This window comes from Clytia hemisphaerica, unplaced genomic scaffold (genome assembly GCF_902728285.1).
Source record: "Clytia hemisphaerica strain Z4C2 unplaced genomic scaffold, Clytia hemisphaerica genome assembly, whole genome shotgun sequence".
Taxonomy (NCBI): Eukaryota; Metazoa; Cnidaria; class Hydrozoa; order Leptothecata; family Clytiidae; genus Clytia; species Clytia hemisphaerica.
In genome coordinates, this window is record NW_027103682.1 from 320,134 (window position 1) to 339,343 (window position 19,210).

The 19,210-nt window shown below is 34.3% G+C and overlaps 1 protein-coding gene across 6 annotated transcripts; it reads right to left on the reverse strand.

Annotated features, from left to right (window-relative positions):
• Positions 1 to 825: 825 nt before the first annotated feature.
• LOC136803800 (far upstream element-binding protein 3-like) lies at positions 826 to 15,388 on the reverse strand. 6 transcript variants are annotated; one of them, XM_067060528.1, is made up of 24 exons: positions 15,267 to 15,388; positions 15,112 to 15,160; positions 14,243 to 14,269; positions 13,909 to 13,968; positions 13,633 to 13,690; positions 13,424 to 13,485; positions 12,826 to 12,897; positions 12,341 to 12,413; positions 11,984 to 12,041; positions 11,756 to 11,834; positions 11,399 to 11,529; positions 11,105 to 11,152; positions 10,575 to 10,637; positions 9,554 to 9,653; positions 8,985 to 9,079; positions 8,703 to 8,756; positions 4,593 to 4,773; positions 4,205 to 4,306; positions 3,855 to 3,913; positions 3,426 to 3,466; positions 2,902 to 3,121; positions 2,395 to 2,587; positions 1,900 to 2,037; positions 826 to 1,069 (listed from the first exon to the last, which is right to left on the reverse strand). In XM_067060528.1, exons 1-23 carry the CDS (start codon positions 15,321 to 15,323, stop codon positions 1,940 to 1,942), a joined length of 1,980 nt encoding a protein of 659 aa, XP_066916629.1. In that variant the 5' UTR covers positions 15,324 to 15,388; the 3' UTR covers positions 826 to 1,069; positions 1,900 to 1,939. The 6 variants fall into 6 exon arrangements, with proteins under 6 accessions (XP_066916629.1, XP_066916628.1, XP_066916626.1 ...); XM_067060527.1 differs by having other exon boundaries at positions 983 to 1,069; positions 3,855 to 3,909; positions 4,201 to 4,306; XM_067060525.1 differs by lacking the exon at positions 826 to 1,069 and adding an exon at positions 1,291 to 1,634.
• Positions 15,389 to 19,210: the final 3,822 nt, after the last annotated feature.

Genomic DNA, 19,210 nt, shown 5'->3' on the forward strand with positions numbered 1-19,210 from the left:
TTAACTCTTCAAAACGAGAATACATATTTGGTTGTAGTCTGAAAATTCTGTAACAAGTTGATCATCTGTGAAATTTCAAAAATACCAGAATCATTAAAACATTATTTAAACCAATAACTGCAATCTACAATGGGCGGTAGAAATTACAGAACCTCGAAGTGTACGGACATAAAAAGTGAAGCAAATAATATACTTACCAATTACACTTTCAATATAAACATCAACTATATAAAGGCTGTTTGATGGTAACAACAAATAAACCGTCTAAGTTATCATACGTTGTAGATGTGCAAGGCAAGCCAGTAGACAAGATGAAGGAAATCCAGTAATCCCAAAGTAAGACGTAGCACACATATTGCCCGACCAGCGTTGTAATACATAGTTCCTGCTCAATGTTACTTTCTCGTTCAAATAAATAAACACAAACAACAACACACAACATAGACAATTCAATAAGGTCATTCAACGTTAAAAATGAAAAATAATAAGGCAACACCGAAGAATCATTTTCAAAAGAAAAATGATAATGCGAATTTCAAATGCGAACTAGGTGATAATAATTAGGGAATACTAAAGAATCATTTTCAAAAAGATGCACTATAATACTTGGTGTGAGGGTAATGACTAGCAATTCAAAATTATCGTGCAGGTGAAATAGGACAGAGCAAATGTTTTGGATAACAATCAACAGATTTTAGATGCGAGGTTAAACAAGGAAGCCTAAGAAGAAGATAAAAATAAGTGATTTCCATCGCACTAATAAGTTATCACTCTCAGGGTTATTATTCATTACTTGTTTTCAGCTTGGAAATTATTAGAATTAGATTAGATTAGAAGCCTCTTCAATGTAAAGAATCGGAAGGCCGGAATTCAAATTTTTCCTCTGATATGTAGATGACAAAACAAGACTTCTTTTTAAGAAGTGCCATCCTTGTTTAACCTCTCAGCAAATACAGTTTGTAAATTTTCAGTTCAAAATGTAATACCGTTACCATTTTATTTGGCGAGTTAATTTTTTTGAAAGCTTAAACCATTTCACCTTTGCAGCCTCACAATTTTACCAGTCATTCTGTAGCAAAAGAAATTAAGAACAGAATTCCTTTAGAACGAGCTTACACAAAATATGGAAAATGAAAACCAAGCCCAATTTTACAAGCGAGAGAGGTTTTCAAGATAGCAGGATCACAGTAAAAAGAGGGATTCAAAAGATCGAAGCTAAGTTCTCCAATGTTTGTAAATTTTGAATAGGTTTTGGTTTTCATTTCCAAAAAAGAGAAAGAATAAAATATATTTGAAAAATCAATGTTTAAAATTTTCTCATTTTAATATGTAGTAAAAGTAAAAATCCTTCGATATTTCGACCCGCTGGGTCAAAATATTACTTTAAAAAATGAGATCATAAAGTTATATACACATAATACCACCATAGCATGATCCAGCAAACCTCCTGCGTAATGAGTTTTATAATAGCATACAATGCAGTGTAACAGGATAATATAGAAACACATGTAATATCAGACATAATATCATATGTAATATGTATGTAATAACAGTGTGGAATCAATGCAGTCAATATAACAGTAGATAGTAGTATAATACACCAGCATAATACAGTGGAATGAACTTCATAATATCTACAACAAGAGTAAGAAAAACAAAACAACGTACAAGAGAGTATACAACAGTAATTTGATAATTTTGTAATAAGGAAAGACTTACCTGTTAATATAAAATGTAATACAAAATTGTTTAGAAAAAAATACGAGATTCTCTCTAAAAACGTGACAGCGTTTGAATCGTATTAGGTCCAGAAAAGTCTTGAATCTTATTCAGAGAGAACCTCAATCATTTTTCTATACAATTCTGTACCAAACTTCAAAGCAAAAGAAATAAACCCACCTTTTTCGACAGTTCCCATTCAATCACTTCACATTCCCGTTTATTTTTCCGGTTTGGCAGCCTCCCCTTGTCCGTATTGCTTGTAATACTCGGCTAGTTTCTTCTGGTACTCTTCCATCGATTGGCTTTGAGCTCCACCTGTTAATATGGTGAAAAATGTCCTCTTTAAGGGAAAGTACTTGTTACAAACTTTTACTCTAAAAGTACCTCGTTTAATGCAACGTTGTGGCCACCCCTGGCAGAAAAGACAGCCCTCAGATTATGTTACAGAAATGCCCAAATCCATATGAAATAATCAATGAGAATTTAATAGTTGCTGCCGACAGAACGTTTTGATTTGGACCAGGAACAAACAGAATCAACTTTCACTACCAGTTTTAAACAAACTTAAAACACCCTGAACCATCTTGATATCGAAAAGAGTCTTTGTGGGTGTCAACCATTTGTTGAACCAGCGAAAAAATCTCTATCACAATATAAAACAAAAGAATGTACCTGAAGCAGATGAGGCGGTCGTGGTCGTTGTAGTTGAGCTTGAGGCGGCGGTAGATTGATATTGTTGGTAATACATCTGCTGTTGTTGATAATATTGCGCCCATGCTGCACTGTAATCGGGTTGTCCTGTTGCTGGGTTGGCTGTGGGTGTGGTGGTAGTCGTTGAAGTGTTGGGAGCGCTCGATTGCTGTCCCTAGAATGTGCATCGAAAAGCAGTTTATAGTTGGCGAATGAACAAACTACATACAGCTTACGCAATTGAATTTAACATTCGATAAACTAAGAACAATTTCGTATTCAACTAATTGCCAATTTTTTCTTTGTTATAAAGAGGAGAATTTGGTTTCTTGATTCGAGTGATAGATAGAGGTTTCAGATGTTAACAAATTATGCGGACGAGGTTATCGTTTTGAACCATTGCCTTTGAGGCGGACAAAAAATGACAGTGCTTCATAATTAGAGGTAGTCAACACGGTACTTAGGGCCGGGCAGCAATAGCTTACTTACCCATTGCTGCTGTTGGTAGGGTTGTTGTCCCCATCCTCCTTGTTGAGGTTGCCCCCATCCTCCTTGCTGTTGATTCCATCCTCCTTGGTTCCATCCACCTTGTCCCCAGCCTCCTTGGGGTTGATTCCAACCACCACCCTGGTTCCAGCCTCCTCCTTGATTCCAACCTTGGTTACCCCATCCTCCAGGTCCCCCAGGACCTCCTGGGCCACCCCAGCCACTATAACAGAAAAAAATGTATAAAATTATACAAAATATGCAGATATCGAACGAAAAATGCTGGGAGATGAAAAAAAAAATTTCCAAATGAAGCATTTTGTCGTTGAATTTTCCGTTTTCTGCTTACCTTTTCAATATTATCTCAAATTTACTGGGAATTAAATAATAAAAAGAAAACTCGAGAAACTCGCAAATAAACGTCCAACCATCCTTATCAAGCCACTGCAATTTTGACATGTAGAATGTACAGGGAGGGGCTTTCAATTAAAGAAGATTGATTGGGGTAGATTTAGAAGACGACTTACGGTCCGCCTCCTTGTGGCATGAATGGTCTGGCGCAGATGTTCTGCAAACAGAAAAATATATGTTGCAAAAGAACGAGAAAAAAATTGAGCAAAACCTCCAAACCTTTTTGTCAAACTTTTTTCCATAGTCGTGATAATAAAGTTATAAGTTTTTTTTGATTCTAAGCATTTAAAATTTAAGATTAAGATTTTAAATCGTCATTTCTCGACCTGTCTCGACTTTACTGATTATTCCTTTTAATCAAACTAAAACATGTAATTTAAAAAGGGATAACCGGTGATGAACTAAGATTGACAATGTTCTTCACCCTCGTGGTGTTGATAGGCTTTATCCCACTTGAGAAACCACACTTGAAAGATCATTTGCTGAACAATCCTTGTTAAAAAGAGCATTTTTGATTTGGTGGCATCTTGCTTGAATAACTTTACCTGATCATTGATCTTATCCCTCATTTCGTGGAGCGCCATTTCGATCATTTCATCCGTACCTGTTATCGTAAAAGAAACGGTTCAAGAATTATACGATACAGAAAATTTTCAAAGAGAGTTATCGTACTTTGCGAAAACTGCACTTATTTCTTTATTTATCGAAGAAATTGGGCTTTCTTTATTGCCAAAGCAGGGAGTCCAAAACGATCGCTTCACACATATATTGGAGTATCTTAAAAGTTTTGCGCGTTTTTTAGTTGGTGGGTGTTTCAACTTAAGTGAGGGTACGCTGTAAAACAAAAGAAAAAGAAACAATATATTTTAGGGTGTATTGGAGAGATAAAAGGTACCTTTGAGATGGAAAACTCGTGTTGGTGCATCTGGAGGTGAATTTCGTTCAATCTCGATAAAGACTTTGGTATCTTGGTGGATGAATTTCAAAGTTTCGCCACCTGCGATACGGAATAATGATTTAAAAAAAAATCCTCATCAGTACGTTTTATGTGAAACAATGCACCGAAAGATACGAACTCTCGAAATTATCATTTAATTTTTAAGCCCATTCATATTTTTATTTATTATCACATATTTCTAGTATGATGAAGTAAATATTCTTGACACCAGAACCTTAGGGGGCTAATTTTCGTGGTTAAGAGTGTCAACCGTGAGAATAAGTTCCGCAAAATCAATTATTTCATACATCCAGTCCGTAAAAAATAGTTCCCTTGAAACACCTACCTTTACCAATGATAAGACCACATTTATTTGAAGGCACGTCAACACAGACGTGTTTATGACCGGGTGGTAATTGTTGATGGCGCCCACCACCAGTATTCCGCCCTTGATCACGATAACCTCTTGGCCCTCCATTACGCCCATCAGGACCATTCCATCCACCTCCTCGATTACCACCCCAACTCTAACAAAAAAGATGAGGTTTTTTCTTAAATTTTTCAAAGAAAATTATATCAGACAAAGACGTACACACTTATTACCTTAAGAATATTCTTATTCAGTGTAATTGATTTTGATTCTTTATTCTCAGAGCACTCAAAACAGGAAGTATAACCTTATTATATATCTACTTGCATTTATTCCGTTATGCATGCTCTATATATATAAATATAAATAGTCTAAGGTATTATGGTTATTCTCACGTTTGAAAGTACTATCTAATGCTGAATGTGCACTGGGAAATTTTGAATGAACTTTCATTTTGAGTGTTGATCATTTAAATAGACATTCTTAAAGTCCTCGTCATTTTTATCCCTTCACTATCCTTCATTTTCCTGAACGTGGAATCAATAGATAACTATTCTTAGGTGCCAAATAAACGGGGGGGGGGGGGGGGGGTTTGGAAAAATTTTTCAAATTAAATAAACGGGGGGGACCTAATTAGCGGGGGGTTGGAAAATGGACCTTAAAAAACCCTAAAAAGGGTCAAAATAGACTAAATTTAGGCTTTTTAGAGTAAAACAAGGAATTTTCCTTTTTGTAGCTGGGAATTCTTTCAAAAATTAATAAACGGGGCGGTCCTAATAAGGTCCGGGGGGGGGGGGTTGGAAAAAAATCGAAAAATTAACAAGCGGGGGGGGGGGGCGTTTATTTGGCACCTAAGAGTACTCCTTTTACTAAAGTTATTTTATAAGAACATGGAGATTCCAATCACCACAAAAAAAGAACAGTTTAAGAACGAAAGGGACAGTTGGAATAGCTGAATTTCCAGCAGTTTTAAAGGATCAAGGTCTGGACACGGAGCCTAACATATCTCAATTTTGCTCTAAAAAGAATATGAAAAAACAATATGAGGCTTAAAACGCATCGTCAAAAATTTACTGTTTCTTATCAAAAAAAGGTGTATGACAACCTAACAATGTATGTCTTTGACCATTGAAAGACATTATCATTATTGAGGTAATTTACACAGTGATTTTGTCCCCTTTTAATATTGCGAGTCAGCAGTTCTTAATAAGTACAATCTTATATTGACTATTTAACGATCTCAAAAAAAGTTTTTAATGGGAAGCATAAGCCTATGAGTAAGGCTTGCTTTATCTTTACTTGAGTTGAGAGAGGACACGAATAATTTTTTTACACTCAGCCGACATTTGATTGAATCTTAGTCTTTTTAAGTATATCTTTTTGCAAATTCAAACTAACTCTGCCCTTGTTTAATCATTTCATTTCTTCTTCATCTCATTTAGAGCTGTACTAAAAAAATCACTAACATTGAAAATGTCTGTTGTTTTGTTTATTGTTACACTCCCTCTTGAAGAAGAAGACCACGAAATAGTGACCGAACACGAACAAGAGACCAATGAAGAGACAACTTCCTCAAGGGTCACAATTCGAGAAGATACAAAGCGACACTAGAATGCAAAGCAGAATTCTGTCCTCAAATATTAGATTTATAAGGTTTATAAGATTTGAGGCAATTATAAATAACTTGGAATTGAAAATCGATGCTACATGTTTAAGGAATACAAATAGTGATAGCTGGAAAATTCTATTTGTGCTCGACGAAGATAAAGCTGACAGCCTTTTAAATGCGCTTCTGGATGCAGGGATAGGGAATAATAAATACTCCTCTGTTAGTATTATTCCCATCAACATCCACTTTCCAACAGCTGTGGAAAAAGAGAATAAAATTCCTGATGATATGAACGAATTCCGTAAAAGTCTCAAATCAAGAATGAATGTTGCACAAGTGGTAAAGTCAGTCAAAATTGGGTCAAAATTGACTTTCGATTACATTATGTTGTTAATAGTAGCAAGCACTATATCAGCTATTGGATTTCTAGAAAACAGTACCGTTCTTTTGGTCGCAAGTATGTTAGTATCACCAATCATGGGACCTATCATGGGTGGTACGTTTGGTTTAGTTTTACAAAGCAAAATAATTTGGAAGCGTGCAATTATCAACGAATTAATTGGCTTAGCACTTTGTCTTTTTACTGGTTTCTTAATTGGTTTGATAGCTTACTTAACTGGAATTTCGGACAAAGTTACTGTTGAAATGCAATCTAGAGGTGAACCAAGGGGTCTAATAGTTGGTTTAATTGTTGCAATACCATCGGGTGTAGCAGTTGCTTTATCGCTCCTTCAAGGAAACATGAAATCATTAATTGGTGCTGTAGTATCGGCTTCCTTGCTTTGTCCTGCTGTAAATGCTGGGATGTTGTGGGCCTTTGCACTCGTAAACAGCGCTAAGAATGTAACACCTGATCAATCGTCGCAGTTAATTATTCACTTTGATGCTCGTCACCTTGGCAGTTTAGGAGGGATGAGCTTGGCGCTAACACGTATAAACATTACCGTTATATTCATGATGGGTGTTGCTATGCTGAGGATCAAAGAAATTGCTCCAAAGACCGCAACTGCCATCACAAGCTCTTGGAAAAAGGATTTGAAAGAAACTCGACAAATTTTGCACAGATATAATGGGATTGAGAGAAATGCTATCGAGGAAAGCTTGATTCAAGATTACAGTCGGTTGAGAAACATCGATCTCAAAAACAAAGAAACTATTCAGGGAGCCAAGGGTCAAAAAGTTGCAAAGGAATTGAGTTATTTAATCAAAGGTATTGAAGAAGATAATGAGTACACAGCTGTAACCAATCGTCTGGTTAATAAACCGGCTAGTGGGTTGAACCATATGAAAAAGGTTCTTGGATTTAACACCGGCAGTTCCAGATTCCAGGTTGAACCAGTAAGCACTATTGAATTAGTACCCAGGGAATACAGCTTTGTTAACAGGTTCAAAACAACCAGATATGATGAAATCGATCATTCTAAGAAGTCTAACACCAAGGAGCCTTCGGAAGGAAGAAAAAGTGTCATGTCTTTGAACTTGCATACAGATTTCAACCTAGACTCTTCAAACAAAACAATAAAGAAATCACCGTCAATGCCCACAGTCCCAATGGTAGCTTTCAGTGACGTAAAATCAGCTGATGATGATTCCCCTATGGATGGTGAAAGTGAAAATGCCGAATTGATACCACCTGTCCAGTATGTCACACATAGAGATAGAGATGACTAAGTACTTGACGGAATCCAATATTGCTATAGAATGACGTATGAATAAGTTAATAGATTTCAACATATAATAACATCAATAAGATCGCCGAAAGTCAAAAAGCCAGAACACTGTCTTGGGTTTGAGATTGCTAACAGGTGTTAACCTGGATTCCCCAACCTTCGCACTGATAAAAAACCGCCATCAGTGCAAAAAGCCACCAAAGTTCAGTGATGTGATAACAGCTGATGAAGATCCCCGATAGACGGTGAAAATGAAAACGCTAAATTAATACCATCCGTTTAGCTATGGGTCGAGTTAAACGAATGAATGAATGAATGAATAAATGAATAAACAAATGAACGAATGAATAAACAAATGAATAAATAAATGAATGAATAAACAATAAAACTCATACTTTCGAAAGCAGCGATATCCTAGATACCAGGTTCTCGTAACTTTTATATTTATTATTTAATTGTGTTTTATTTCACAACGGCACTGTTCATGTAAGTATACACAAGTAAGATAGGGCGGCCTATTTAACAATAATCCCTCGGCTGCTCTTACTTTCAATTCACATGGTATCCAGGCAAAGACCGTTAGTTTATATTTAGTCTTTATTTTAACATATTCGTTCATACTTACTCTAGTTTAACAATTAGTCAATATTGCTATTAATTTAAAATTTTATGTTTAAAGTATTTAAATGAAAAGGAAAGTGGCTATTACAATTATGCTTCTTCTTACTTCCTGACTAGTAAAAACAGAAAAGCTTCGTTCGTTTGAAAAGTGTGGGACAGTAAATGAAAAAGCAACCAAACTCTTACTTGATTTCTGCCACCACCACCACCACCACCACCGTCATTCTTCCTCTCAGAATGCTATTGAGAAAAATAAAAATAATCAAGTGATACCTAAACAGTAAATGGTTTAGGAGATCCAAAAAAATTACAGTTCTGATTTTGATGATTCTCGTCTAACATAGTTTACAGAAAAAAGAATATTTACAACTTAATCAAATTCAATGTCCCTTAAATAGATTTACTTGGCTACAAAATTTCTTCATGTATTGCAACCTTATTGGACAATAATAGATAATAAAGTCATACGCTCTGTATGCATTCGACGAGAGCATCTTTTGCAGCCTGTACTTGTTGTGGTGTTCCATTCAACATGGCGATCTTGAAATCTCCTTCCATTTCATCTAAGACGAAAAAAAGCCGTCACCAAATGAGAATAAAAAATCTCCAGCTGTTAGACCTCAGAACTCTTACTTAATTGGAGATAAGTATCCCTGCTTGGTAAAATAAGTTTGCTTTTGAACTTTAGAGAGAAAATGGTCCTATTTGCATTGAAAATAATGTACGATTAAAGCTAAATTGTTTTAATTACCCATAATTATACAGAGTGCACTTAGGCCTCTTTGGTTTCCACAAAAAGACAGCCGAACCAGAAAGAGACTTTAGTATTGTAAAATATAATCTTTGAATGATAAGCTTGACCCTACCGTATAGCAAGCATCGACCACGTACTTAAAGCACTGACTTAGAAACGGAAGAGGAGGGTGCTACAACTTTCCACTTGACCCTTCTCTTTATTTGCTGAACATCAAGTAGAGAGACATCAAGTGAGCGACATCTGTGCTACGGCCAAGAGAGCTAGTAAACAATTTCCTTACTTTTGAATTGAACTTTGCATCCTGTCTGTTGTTGTATGTTGTTAATGCTTGAACCTCTGGTGCCGATGACAAAACCAACCGCTTCACGAGGGACTTGAAACTAACGAGCAAAATGTGAGTGTTAAAAGAAGGCATCATCTTTTTCGCAAATTCACTCATTTTTCTATAAGCATAACGTTTATAAGCATACTAAGGCTCAAATGCAGTAAAAAATAAGCATAATACTAAATACACCCCCAAGCTGCAATACAAAAAAATCGTGTAGCTTTTCTAAAACCTTTGTAGGGTTACTTTTAAAGCTGTTTGTGCTTTCTTAGACCAAATATTTTCGCCTGTGACGCCAAATTACAAAGAAAACTTTAATTCTTTGAGCCGAATCAATGTTCTGACTTAAGATTTCGAAATTTTCATGAACCCAAAAGAAATCAACAAATCAAAGTCTAAGAATAATATGTAAGCATTAATCAAAGCTGAAAATGAGGTTTTGCTAAGCATATGGAGCCTTTGTCTGTACACAGGCAAAATTCATTGCCGTAGAGGGTCTGTTGTCATTATCTTTTCTCATTTGATATTTTTCAAACCGACCTTTGCGATGGGGTGTTGGCGAGAGAGGGGAGACGATGAGAGTATTGTTGCTATTTAAAAATCATATTTCATCACAGAGGGTCTCCATACGGGAATTTTTTTATCAAACAGAAAAATGCGCACAGAGTGTACAACGAAGCGATAAACGTGAGAAACACTCTTGGTACAGAGTAATTGAGCCTCGACCCGATTTTCCCATATGCTTATAAAAAAAGAGTTTAATGTAGTCAATTTGTTGCTCATTTTCAAGGTTATGAGATTTGACTACAACGTCAGTTTTTTGGCCATAGACCGACAGACACTGATCCGCAAACCCCTATAAAAAGGTTTCAAAATTTGAGTTTCAATTGAGTCCCAAGATGATGCTACGTTCATAAGGATTGGCCCCCTACACTATAAGTGGTATTTCTTGGGTTTGCTATTATTCAATTTATACCTCTTCATAAATGTGTCCATCTTGGGTCTTTTGCATCCCTTGATTTGAGTCTTTTCCCATAGCCTAGAAAAGAGTTAAGGATGTTATTTTGACTTATTCCAAGGCTTTTAACACCTCAAACCGGGTCCACTATATCACTTTAATTATACAAAGTCGGGTGGATCTAGAAGAGAAAAATCTTCAAGTTAATAGCGCTCCGCAACGCATACGTCATAATTATCACTTTTCACTTTTTTTGACATTTGTACGAGTTGCAATCCCACAATACAATGCGGCTCAATTAAAGATACGTGCAAGTTGTTATACATCTTTTTTTTTAATGATGAAATTTAACGTGTGAAAGAGATTAACGCAAAGGTTGATGGGATTGGAACTCATACAAACACATCGAGAGTAATGATGTCAAAAATAAAATATATTTTTAGATTCAGCGCGGTGCGCTATTGTAAAAAATGATTTTCTCTAACCTTAAAAAAAACTAAATCGTGTTTGTACAGATTGTGAAAGAATATTAAACATGAAAGACTGACCTCAAGTTCTTTTTGAGTGAGTAAGTCTTGAACTAATTGTTTACCATACTAGAAAAAAAGAAGGTTATGATAGTTATTTTTTTCATGTAATACATTTCGCCTAAACTTAGGAACACAATTATTAAAACTTAAGCCCGGCTGGGATGAGAATCTGGCTATGAGGAAAAGTATTTTTTCATGAGAACTTGCTTTTTTCACTTGATCAGCAAAACGAAAAGAACACTTGTTAAAACACTAGGCTTGTGCAAGAAAAATTATCAAGTCTGTGGAGGAAGGAGGAGGAAATCAGCGTACCATGACTTTGTTGTGTTCTCCACTAATGCGTAAGGGTTTTTCGTTGGACTGTTGATATTCTCCATCTTGGAAGAGGACCATTTTACAACCAGCTCGTTCCTGGAGACTTTTGATCGTTTCTCCACCTTTTCCTGGAAAAGAAATTATTCAATAATGAAATTGTATGTCTAATTATTAAAACGTTTTCAGCAAAAGACTACCCCAATATGCAAGACAATGCGTTTTGTGCAAACAAGAAAAACAAATTTCCAAAGCTGGCTAGACATACTACCACTTTAGGTAGTAAAATTTGGGCAGAATTAATGAAAAAAATGTTGCTTTTAACAATGTTTTTGGAGGTTGTTATTGTTAACTTACCGATAACTAATCCAACTTTTGTTGAAGGAATCAACATTTCCGTTGAATATTCGCTGGCTCCTCCTCCTCCTCCACTAAGCTAAATGAAAAAAGTAAGAGAAATAATTCATATTCCTTTGAAGTGCTAACTGTAATACCATAATAAATGCGAGATAGAAACGCACAAAATCAGTTATTATATATAGTTGTTTATCACATACATCATTAAAAGGAAACTTGCAAACTTACAAGTCTTTCAGGAACTTTTCCTTCGGATCGAATCTCGTCAATAAGACTTTTGGCTTTGCTAAAATGAAAAGATTTGACTTCATTTACATTTTGACTTGAGTTTTTTCCTGTTGATTTTTTTGAAATCATACTTTCTATCAGATTTTTGGACATTAAAATTTTTGCCAGGCCTAATCCGCGGGCCCCCTTTCTAAAAGTTTCAGAATCCTATCTACTTTCAAAACAATCACATGCAGTCGAGTCCAAGGACAGATGCTACGAATCATAAAGATTGGCCCCCCTACTTCTACTAAGAGAGAACTGAGTTGCTGGTTATTGAATTATGTAAAACATTAATATGTTTTTTAGCTAACGTACTTGACATTATCAGCCATTCCTGTGATGGTGACTTGACGTTCTGTTTGCATCGCTGCTATCTCTGGTGGTGGATCTACAAATGAAAGAAGATGTATCGAAATACAAACAAAATTTAAGTAAATTTTCTAATTGTTATTTTTATTATTTTGGTGGTTATTTTCACACACAGAATTGAAAATATATTATTATACTACTAATTAAGAAAGGCATCCTTTATCACCTCTATCATTGTTCATGTTTTTGTGGGTTGATAATCAAAAGAGTATGTTATTAGTCTGAAATGTTGGTTCACCGTCACCTGGCCGACCCTAAGTCAAAATCTGCTGACCCAAATAATTCTATTGCTATTTCAAAGAAGATTTTTTTTCTCTCCAAATCAAAACCTCTATCAGGCACTATCTCAGGTCAGGTGATGGCAGACCAAAGTCCAGCCTTACATATTTCTAACATTAACTGAATGAGTTTTGAAACAACAAGAACTTTACCAGTAGCAACTTGTATCTTTGCTCCTGATTCTGATTGAAGTTTGTTGATCATTTCACCACCACGACCAATAACTGGAAAACAATTTATATTAGAAGATCGCTACGTCGTTCACATGACGAAAGGTTCAATCTCAAAACAAGTGTCTTGGTAAATTTATAATAATTTCTTTATGCGAGATTGGTCTTTATGTTATATGAAATATTGATTATTCCTCTGTATGAAAAGTGCCTAATCTCAATATCAAAGATAAAAGTTACTATTTATAACTTGAAACTATTGATTTTGTATGGTACTAATTTTTATATTGAACTATTGGTCATTTGAATGACGAAGTCACATGCAGATTTCGCCAGAGCTTGAATTTCTTATCATTAATATCACAATATCAAAACAAAAGGGCATAATATATTCAAGAAGGGCAACCAACGACCACTATAAGCCAAAGAGCAGTTTTCCAATTGTTATCCATAAAATAGGCTTTTTTCTCAGAATTCTAAAAAAGTTAAATCATGAAAAATGGTCTGAGCAATAAATACCAAATGTTTCATTAAATAAAAATGGAAATTCATTTGAAATAATAAAAATTAGATCACATACCTAACCCAACAAGTTTATTTGGAATCATTACTTCTTCCACGAGCATTGAACCAAAACCAGCCCTTAATGAAAGTTGCAAAGAAAAAAAACGTTACATTGTTGCGACTCATTTCGCAATTACCATGATAATCAAGAGTTGCCTGTGATGTAGCTGAATAAATTTTGTTTATTTCAAATAAGGCAGAATTTACAGAATTTATGGATTTTACCTTTGCACAAGACTATTAGCTACTTGTTGAGCTATGGATTTTGGATCCGATGGGTCAACTAAAAAAGGGATGAAAGAGTGATAGTGAAAAAGACATATTTACAAGTAATTTTTTTCATCAAAAAACAAATACCATGCAAATATTGTCAACCATCTTAGGCTGAACTTTAAAATGTTGTGTGTTTTTTTTTTTGACTGGCTGCCCACAAACTATTTGTTAGGGTACTACTTAGTATGTTGTTGAAGAAATAAGATATAGGCAGTTTAGAATACTTACTTGGTCCACCCATAGGAGGAACAAATGCCATTTTATTCATTGGTGATTCTGACTGGTCATCTGAAAGAAAAATACTTAAAATGCTTGAATGTAATTTAAAACATTTCAAAGTACTCTTATTAAAAGTTTCTAAAAAAGTATCATCATCACATTAATTTTTCTCTTAAAACCTTCCACATGTGACATTGATTCTTATTTCAAACCCCTCAACTATTTTTCTTGGCACTTCCTTTAAAACCATCTGTCTAGTCAAGTTCCTGTCCACTAGGTACCCAGGAGTAATATTGTCCAGAAAGACATATCAAATAGTCTTTCAAATGACTTTATGACTTACCATCTGCCAAGCTCCTCTTACGTGTTTCTAAAAATCAATGACATTCATATGTTATTGTTATAGATGTGAAAGGATCTTATAAGATCTAGATATATACAGTGTGTCCCGAAGTCCTGTGTTAGACCACTTCTATAAGTGTAAGTCTATAACTTCTATAAGAAAAAACATTGTTTGTGTATCACAAAATCTAAATACCCTTCTTAATACCAAAAATAAGTAGACACATAATTAACTGCCTTGAAATTACGAAATAACACGCAAAATATTAACACAAATTTTATTTGCTTTTTCATGGACACCACGGCTGGTTTTAATTGAAGGGGTTTCAATCAATACAAAATTTCCTAATTTGTGTTAATTACATGTCTGCTTATTTGTGTACAATAAGGTAGTATTCTTTTTAATTACTTGATACGAGACGATCTTTAAAAAAATATTTTCGGATTATTTTTGGATTATGTTGCATTAAGTTGATATGTCTATTCACATATGTTTTCACATTTTGTGTTTCATAAGTGCATTATTGTGATTTGTAAATAATCAAGTTTTAATTATTTAATATTGTATTCAAAAAAAACTGTCATACACCAAAACTTGTCTACTTATAGAAGTGGTCTGACACAAGACTTTTTAAGACACCCTGTATTCAAAATCAGTTTGAAAAGCACTTTTTAGAAATTGGTGTTCTTATCTTCTAGGTGACCAGATGTCACAATCTTACATATACCAGTAAAAATTTGAATACTTCTACGAGAGATGTTTTCAACTTTACTAGGGTTACTAAGCTCACTTTTAATTAGGGTTTAAATAAAGAATGCGACCTTGTGTATTTTGCTTCATTTGATTATTTGGATAGAATTTAAGCATACCTTCTAACGGAAGTCCTGCTGCCTGCTGCGCTTGAAGTTTTGCAGCAATCTAGAAGAAAAAAAACACAGTGAATAGATCACAATGCAAAATTATATTATCTTTAGGCTTAGTTTAACTTTTCAATGGATTTCAGATTTAAATAAAAAATATACACCTGTTTAGCTCTTTCCATTGCATCTTTAAGTGATCGTTGTTGGTCTGCTGTAGCCATGTTGGAATTTGTATTGTTATTATGTTATGTTATCTAGTATGATCTTCTCAATTAGTTCTAAAACAAGACAAAATATAGGTATTTTTGTGACTGATTGGAACAAGAAAAAGTAGCTTGAGCAAATGGATTTCGAGGATAAACTTCAACAAATAAGAACAAGGTATAAGGTAAGTTGTATGTATTTGTATGTGGAGTGTTAATTTTAATAAAAGTAAATAATAAGAAGATGTATCAAGACAAGCAATTTAGAACACAAATAAAATAGAATTGGTCTTAACATTCCATAACGCTTCTGGAATAATCCAGAACATAACACTCATGATGAGCCTTTGTATATAAAAGTTAATAATTAAATGCAATGGAACGTTCAGAAATGTGTTGCAAATGTTCTGGACGTTCCTGAAAAATTCTAAGACATTCCTCAACTAGGAACGTCAAGAACAACTTTGAACATCTGGGAACAATCTGTAACAGTCTTTTCACTGTTTAAAATGTTCCATTTAATTTGAATTGTGATGATACAAAGAATTCATTAATCTACAATGGCAGTGAAAAAAATAAATTTAAAATAATATACATGTATTATTATTTACTTAAAATACTTATTAATAATAAGTGTTTAACATACTTTAATGGGATAAATTTTTGTGGAATGACATGACACCCGAATCCATGAAATCCGCGAAAATTTATCCCATAATAAGCCACAAAGGATCAAGTTATGTTGAAACAGTTTCATTTTTTGTTTTGTTTACTGTGTTGAGCAGTTTTAACCTTTTTTTCAAATATAAAGTTATTTTGGATACTCATCTTTTTTACCATACTGTAATTAATAATAATATTTAATAATATAATTTAGAGTTTGATTTAAATTATAGAGTACCGGGTGACCCACGAAAAAGTATAAGAGTTTGGAGGGCAACTGTGTCCGAAAAAAATTGAATTTTCACTAATTTATTTTTTCATGGTAAAGAGGAAAGGCAAACTTAAATTTTGATGTATCATTTTTTAATTTTGGAAAAGTAGTTATCGAGATATAGAGGTATAAAGTCAAAAGTCATTACAAAAAACAGTTAAACAAGTGATACTTTGATGGACCTACCTGGATTATGCATTTAACACGTTTATAATTGATATCTACGTGACGTGACCATTAAACAATCAATCAGAACACAAATAGTGACGATCTATTAAAATTAGTCGTTTGTTTCTTATAAAAAAAACGTTTAGAAACCAAAATTTCATGCTCTTGTTCTTTCATATTCAAGACTTCGTGAGCAAAAAAACATCTCCAAAAAATTGAGTAATTTGGCTAAGAACATTGATGTATGTTTATTAATAGTGATTCTTATTGATCAAGATGTTTTTTTTGACTGAAAAATTCATTTTTTACAAAAGTCTGCTTGAGCCATCTTCGTCTACTTTCATACAAAAAATCAGAAAAAAAAAGGCTAGTTCACTAAGTCCAAAAAACCCTTTTATGGCCCGTTTTTTTAGCTGAAATTTACCCAATTTTTTTTTTCTCCAAAATCGGCTCCTCACTTCGAGGATTTATAGTTATCATCTTTTGCAAAAATCGTAAAAATGAAGAGCCAATCAATCTAATACCTACATTGATAATGTGCTTATAAAAAATCGAATTTGGCCAGTTTTTCTATAAAAACACAACAACCAAAATTTCCTGTCTAAACACTCGTGAGAAAAAAAAATCTATCATAAAAAAATTGAGTAATTTGACGGAACTTGATGTATGCATTAGTGATTCTTAATAAACAGCGTTTTTTGAGCCAACAAATTTTTTTTGCAAAATCGCTTAAGCCTCTTTTACTATGAGGTCCACGACTTTATCAAAAAATTAAAAAAATTAATGACCCAAGTTTTCACAAAGTCCAAAAAAACCGTTTTTTACCGTTTTTGGCCCAAATTTGCCCAAAAAAATTTTTTTCGAAAATCGGTTCTGTCGCATTCAGGTTTTAGTTATGCTCTTGTAAAAAATCATAAAGAATGAAGAGCCAACTCAAGAAAAGCCAATGCCTAAGTAATTGAAATGTGCTTATAAAATATCGAATTTGGCTAGTTTTTCTATAAAAACAGCCAGCAACCCAAATTTCCAGTCTAAACACACATATTCTTCAAAAGTAGCCCTCGTGAGAAAAAAAAACATCTAGCTCAAAAAAATTGAGTAATTACGAGAAGTGATGTATATATAAATAGGTTGTTAACATTTTTGAGCCAACAAATTTTTTTTGCAAAAATCTCTTAAGTCATCTTTTACCTGATGTACCCTCTTTATGAAAAATTAGAAAAATTAATGAGCCAATTTTTCGCAAAGTCCAAAAAAACGTTTTATTAGCCGTTTTTTGGCCCAATTGCCCAAAAACATTTTTTTCGAAAATCGGGGTGTCTGTCCATTCAAGGTTTATAGTTATGCATCTTTGTGTAAAAAATCATAAAGAATGAAAGAGCCAATCTCGAGAAAAGCCAATACCTAAGTAATTGATAATGTGCTTATAAAAGAATATCGAATTTGGCCAGTTTTTCTATGAAAACACGCCAAGCAACCCAGATTTCCTGTCTAAACACACATATTCTTCAAAAGTAAGCCCTCATGAGCAGAAAAAACATCTATCTCATAAAAAAATTGAGTAATTTGACTAAGAACATTGATGTATGCTTATTAATAGTGATTCTTATAGATAAACATGCGTTTTTTGAGCCAACAAAATTTTTTTGCAAAAATCTGCTTGAGCCATCTTATACCTATGATGGTACCCTACTTTCGTGCAAAAAATCAGAAAAAATTAATGATCCAATTTTTTACAAAGTCCAAAAAACCCGTTTTTTAGCCGTTTTTTGGCCCAAATTTGCCCCAAAAAATTTTTTTTCCAAAATCGGGCTCCGTCACATTTTGGGCATTGCCATTTTGCATCATTGTGCAAAAAATCAGAAAAAACTAATGAGCCAATCATGAGAAAAGCTGGTAACTAACGGACGGACAGACGGACAAAGGTTAATTTATAGGACCTCCACCGGGGTAGGTCCAAAAACGTCAAAAAAGACAGTATCAAATTAATTAATTAACAAATAAAAAGAGACATCGAGTGAGAAGCATATTTTGATTTCTTTTACTGGAAGGATTCAGAAAAGAATAACAAAGGTTGACAATTCTTTTTTAATCATATTTATTCATTTGGAAAAGTACGACCCCTAGCATTAATACAGCGACGAGCTCTAGAAATAATTCCATCGAAAGCGTCTCTGATCATTTGCTGATCTAAGTTGTTACAAGCTCTGATGATTGCTGCTTTCAACTGATTGATGGGTTGCTGGTTGACAGGAACATTCCAAATGGTGTGTTTTAAATGGCCCCATAGAAAAAAATCACAGATCGTCAAATCTGGTGATCTTGGTGGCCAATCCCAGTCTCCATTTTTGCTCATGAGCTTTCCTGGGAACTGCCCACAAAGATATCTTATAAATTCGTTGCTAGTATGAGCGGAGGCTCCATCCTGCTGCCACCACATCTGTTGACGATTAATGCCATTTCTTCTGAATTCTCGCTGAATGACGATGTACCTTATGATCCGCATATACTCCTGTGTATTCAGCTTACCGCGAACAAAATGTGGTCCAAAAATAGTGCCACTACGAGTCAAACCCAACCAAACCATCACTTGACCTGGTCCTTGAGTGAACTCAACGTAATGGTCTTCGGGATGCCCATTTCCATGTTGACTGTATTTAATGACGTTCTTCGTGTTGACCTGTGAATTTAGACTAAAGATGGCTTCGTCTGAAAAAATGACATTGTCAAGGAAGCCAAGATTTGCAGCAATGGTGTTGATAAGTTGGTTGCAAAATGTTAGCCGTTTTCGATAATCTGTTGC

Bases quoted from the DNA above. Each gene is read 5' to 3' on its own strand.
- LOC136803800 (XM_067060528.1), bottom strand. From the start codon at position 15,323: ATGGCTACAGCAGACCAACAACGATCACTTAAAGATGCAATGGAAAGA. The intron at 15,161-15,266 runs GTGTATATTTTT...TTTTTCTTCTAG, and splicing joins CAATGGAAAGAGCTAAACAG to ATTGCTGCAAAACTTCAAGC. The intron at 9,654-10,574 runs GTATAAATTGAA...TTTGCTCGTTAG, and splicing joins ATGGACACATTTATGAAGAG to TTTCAAGTCCCTCGTGAAGC.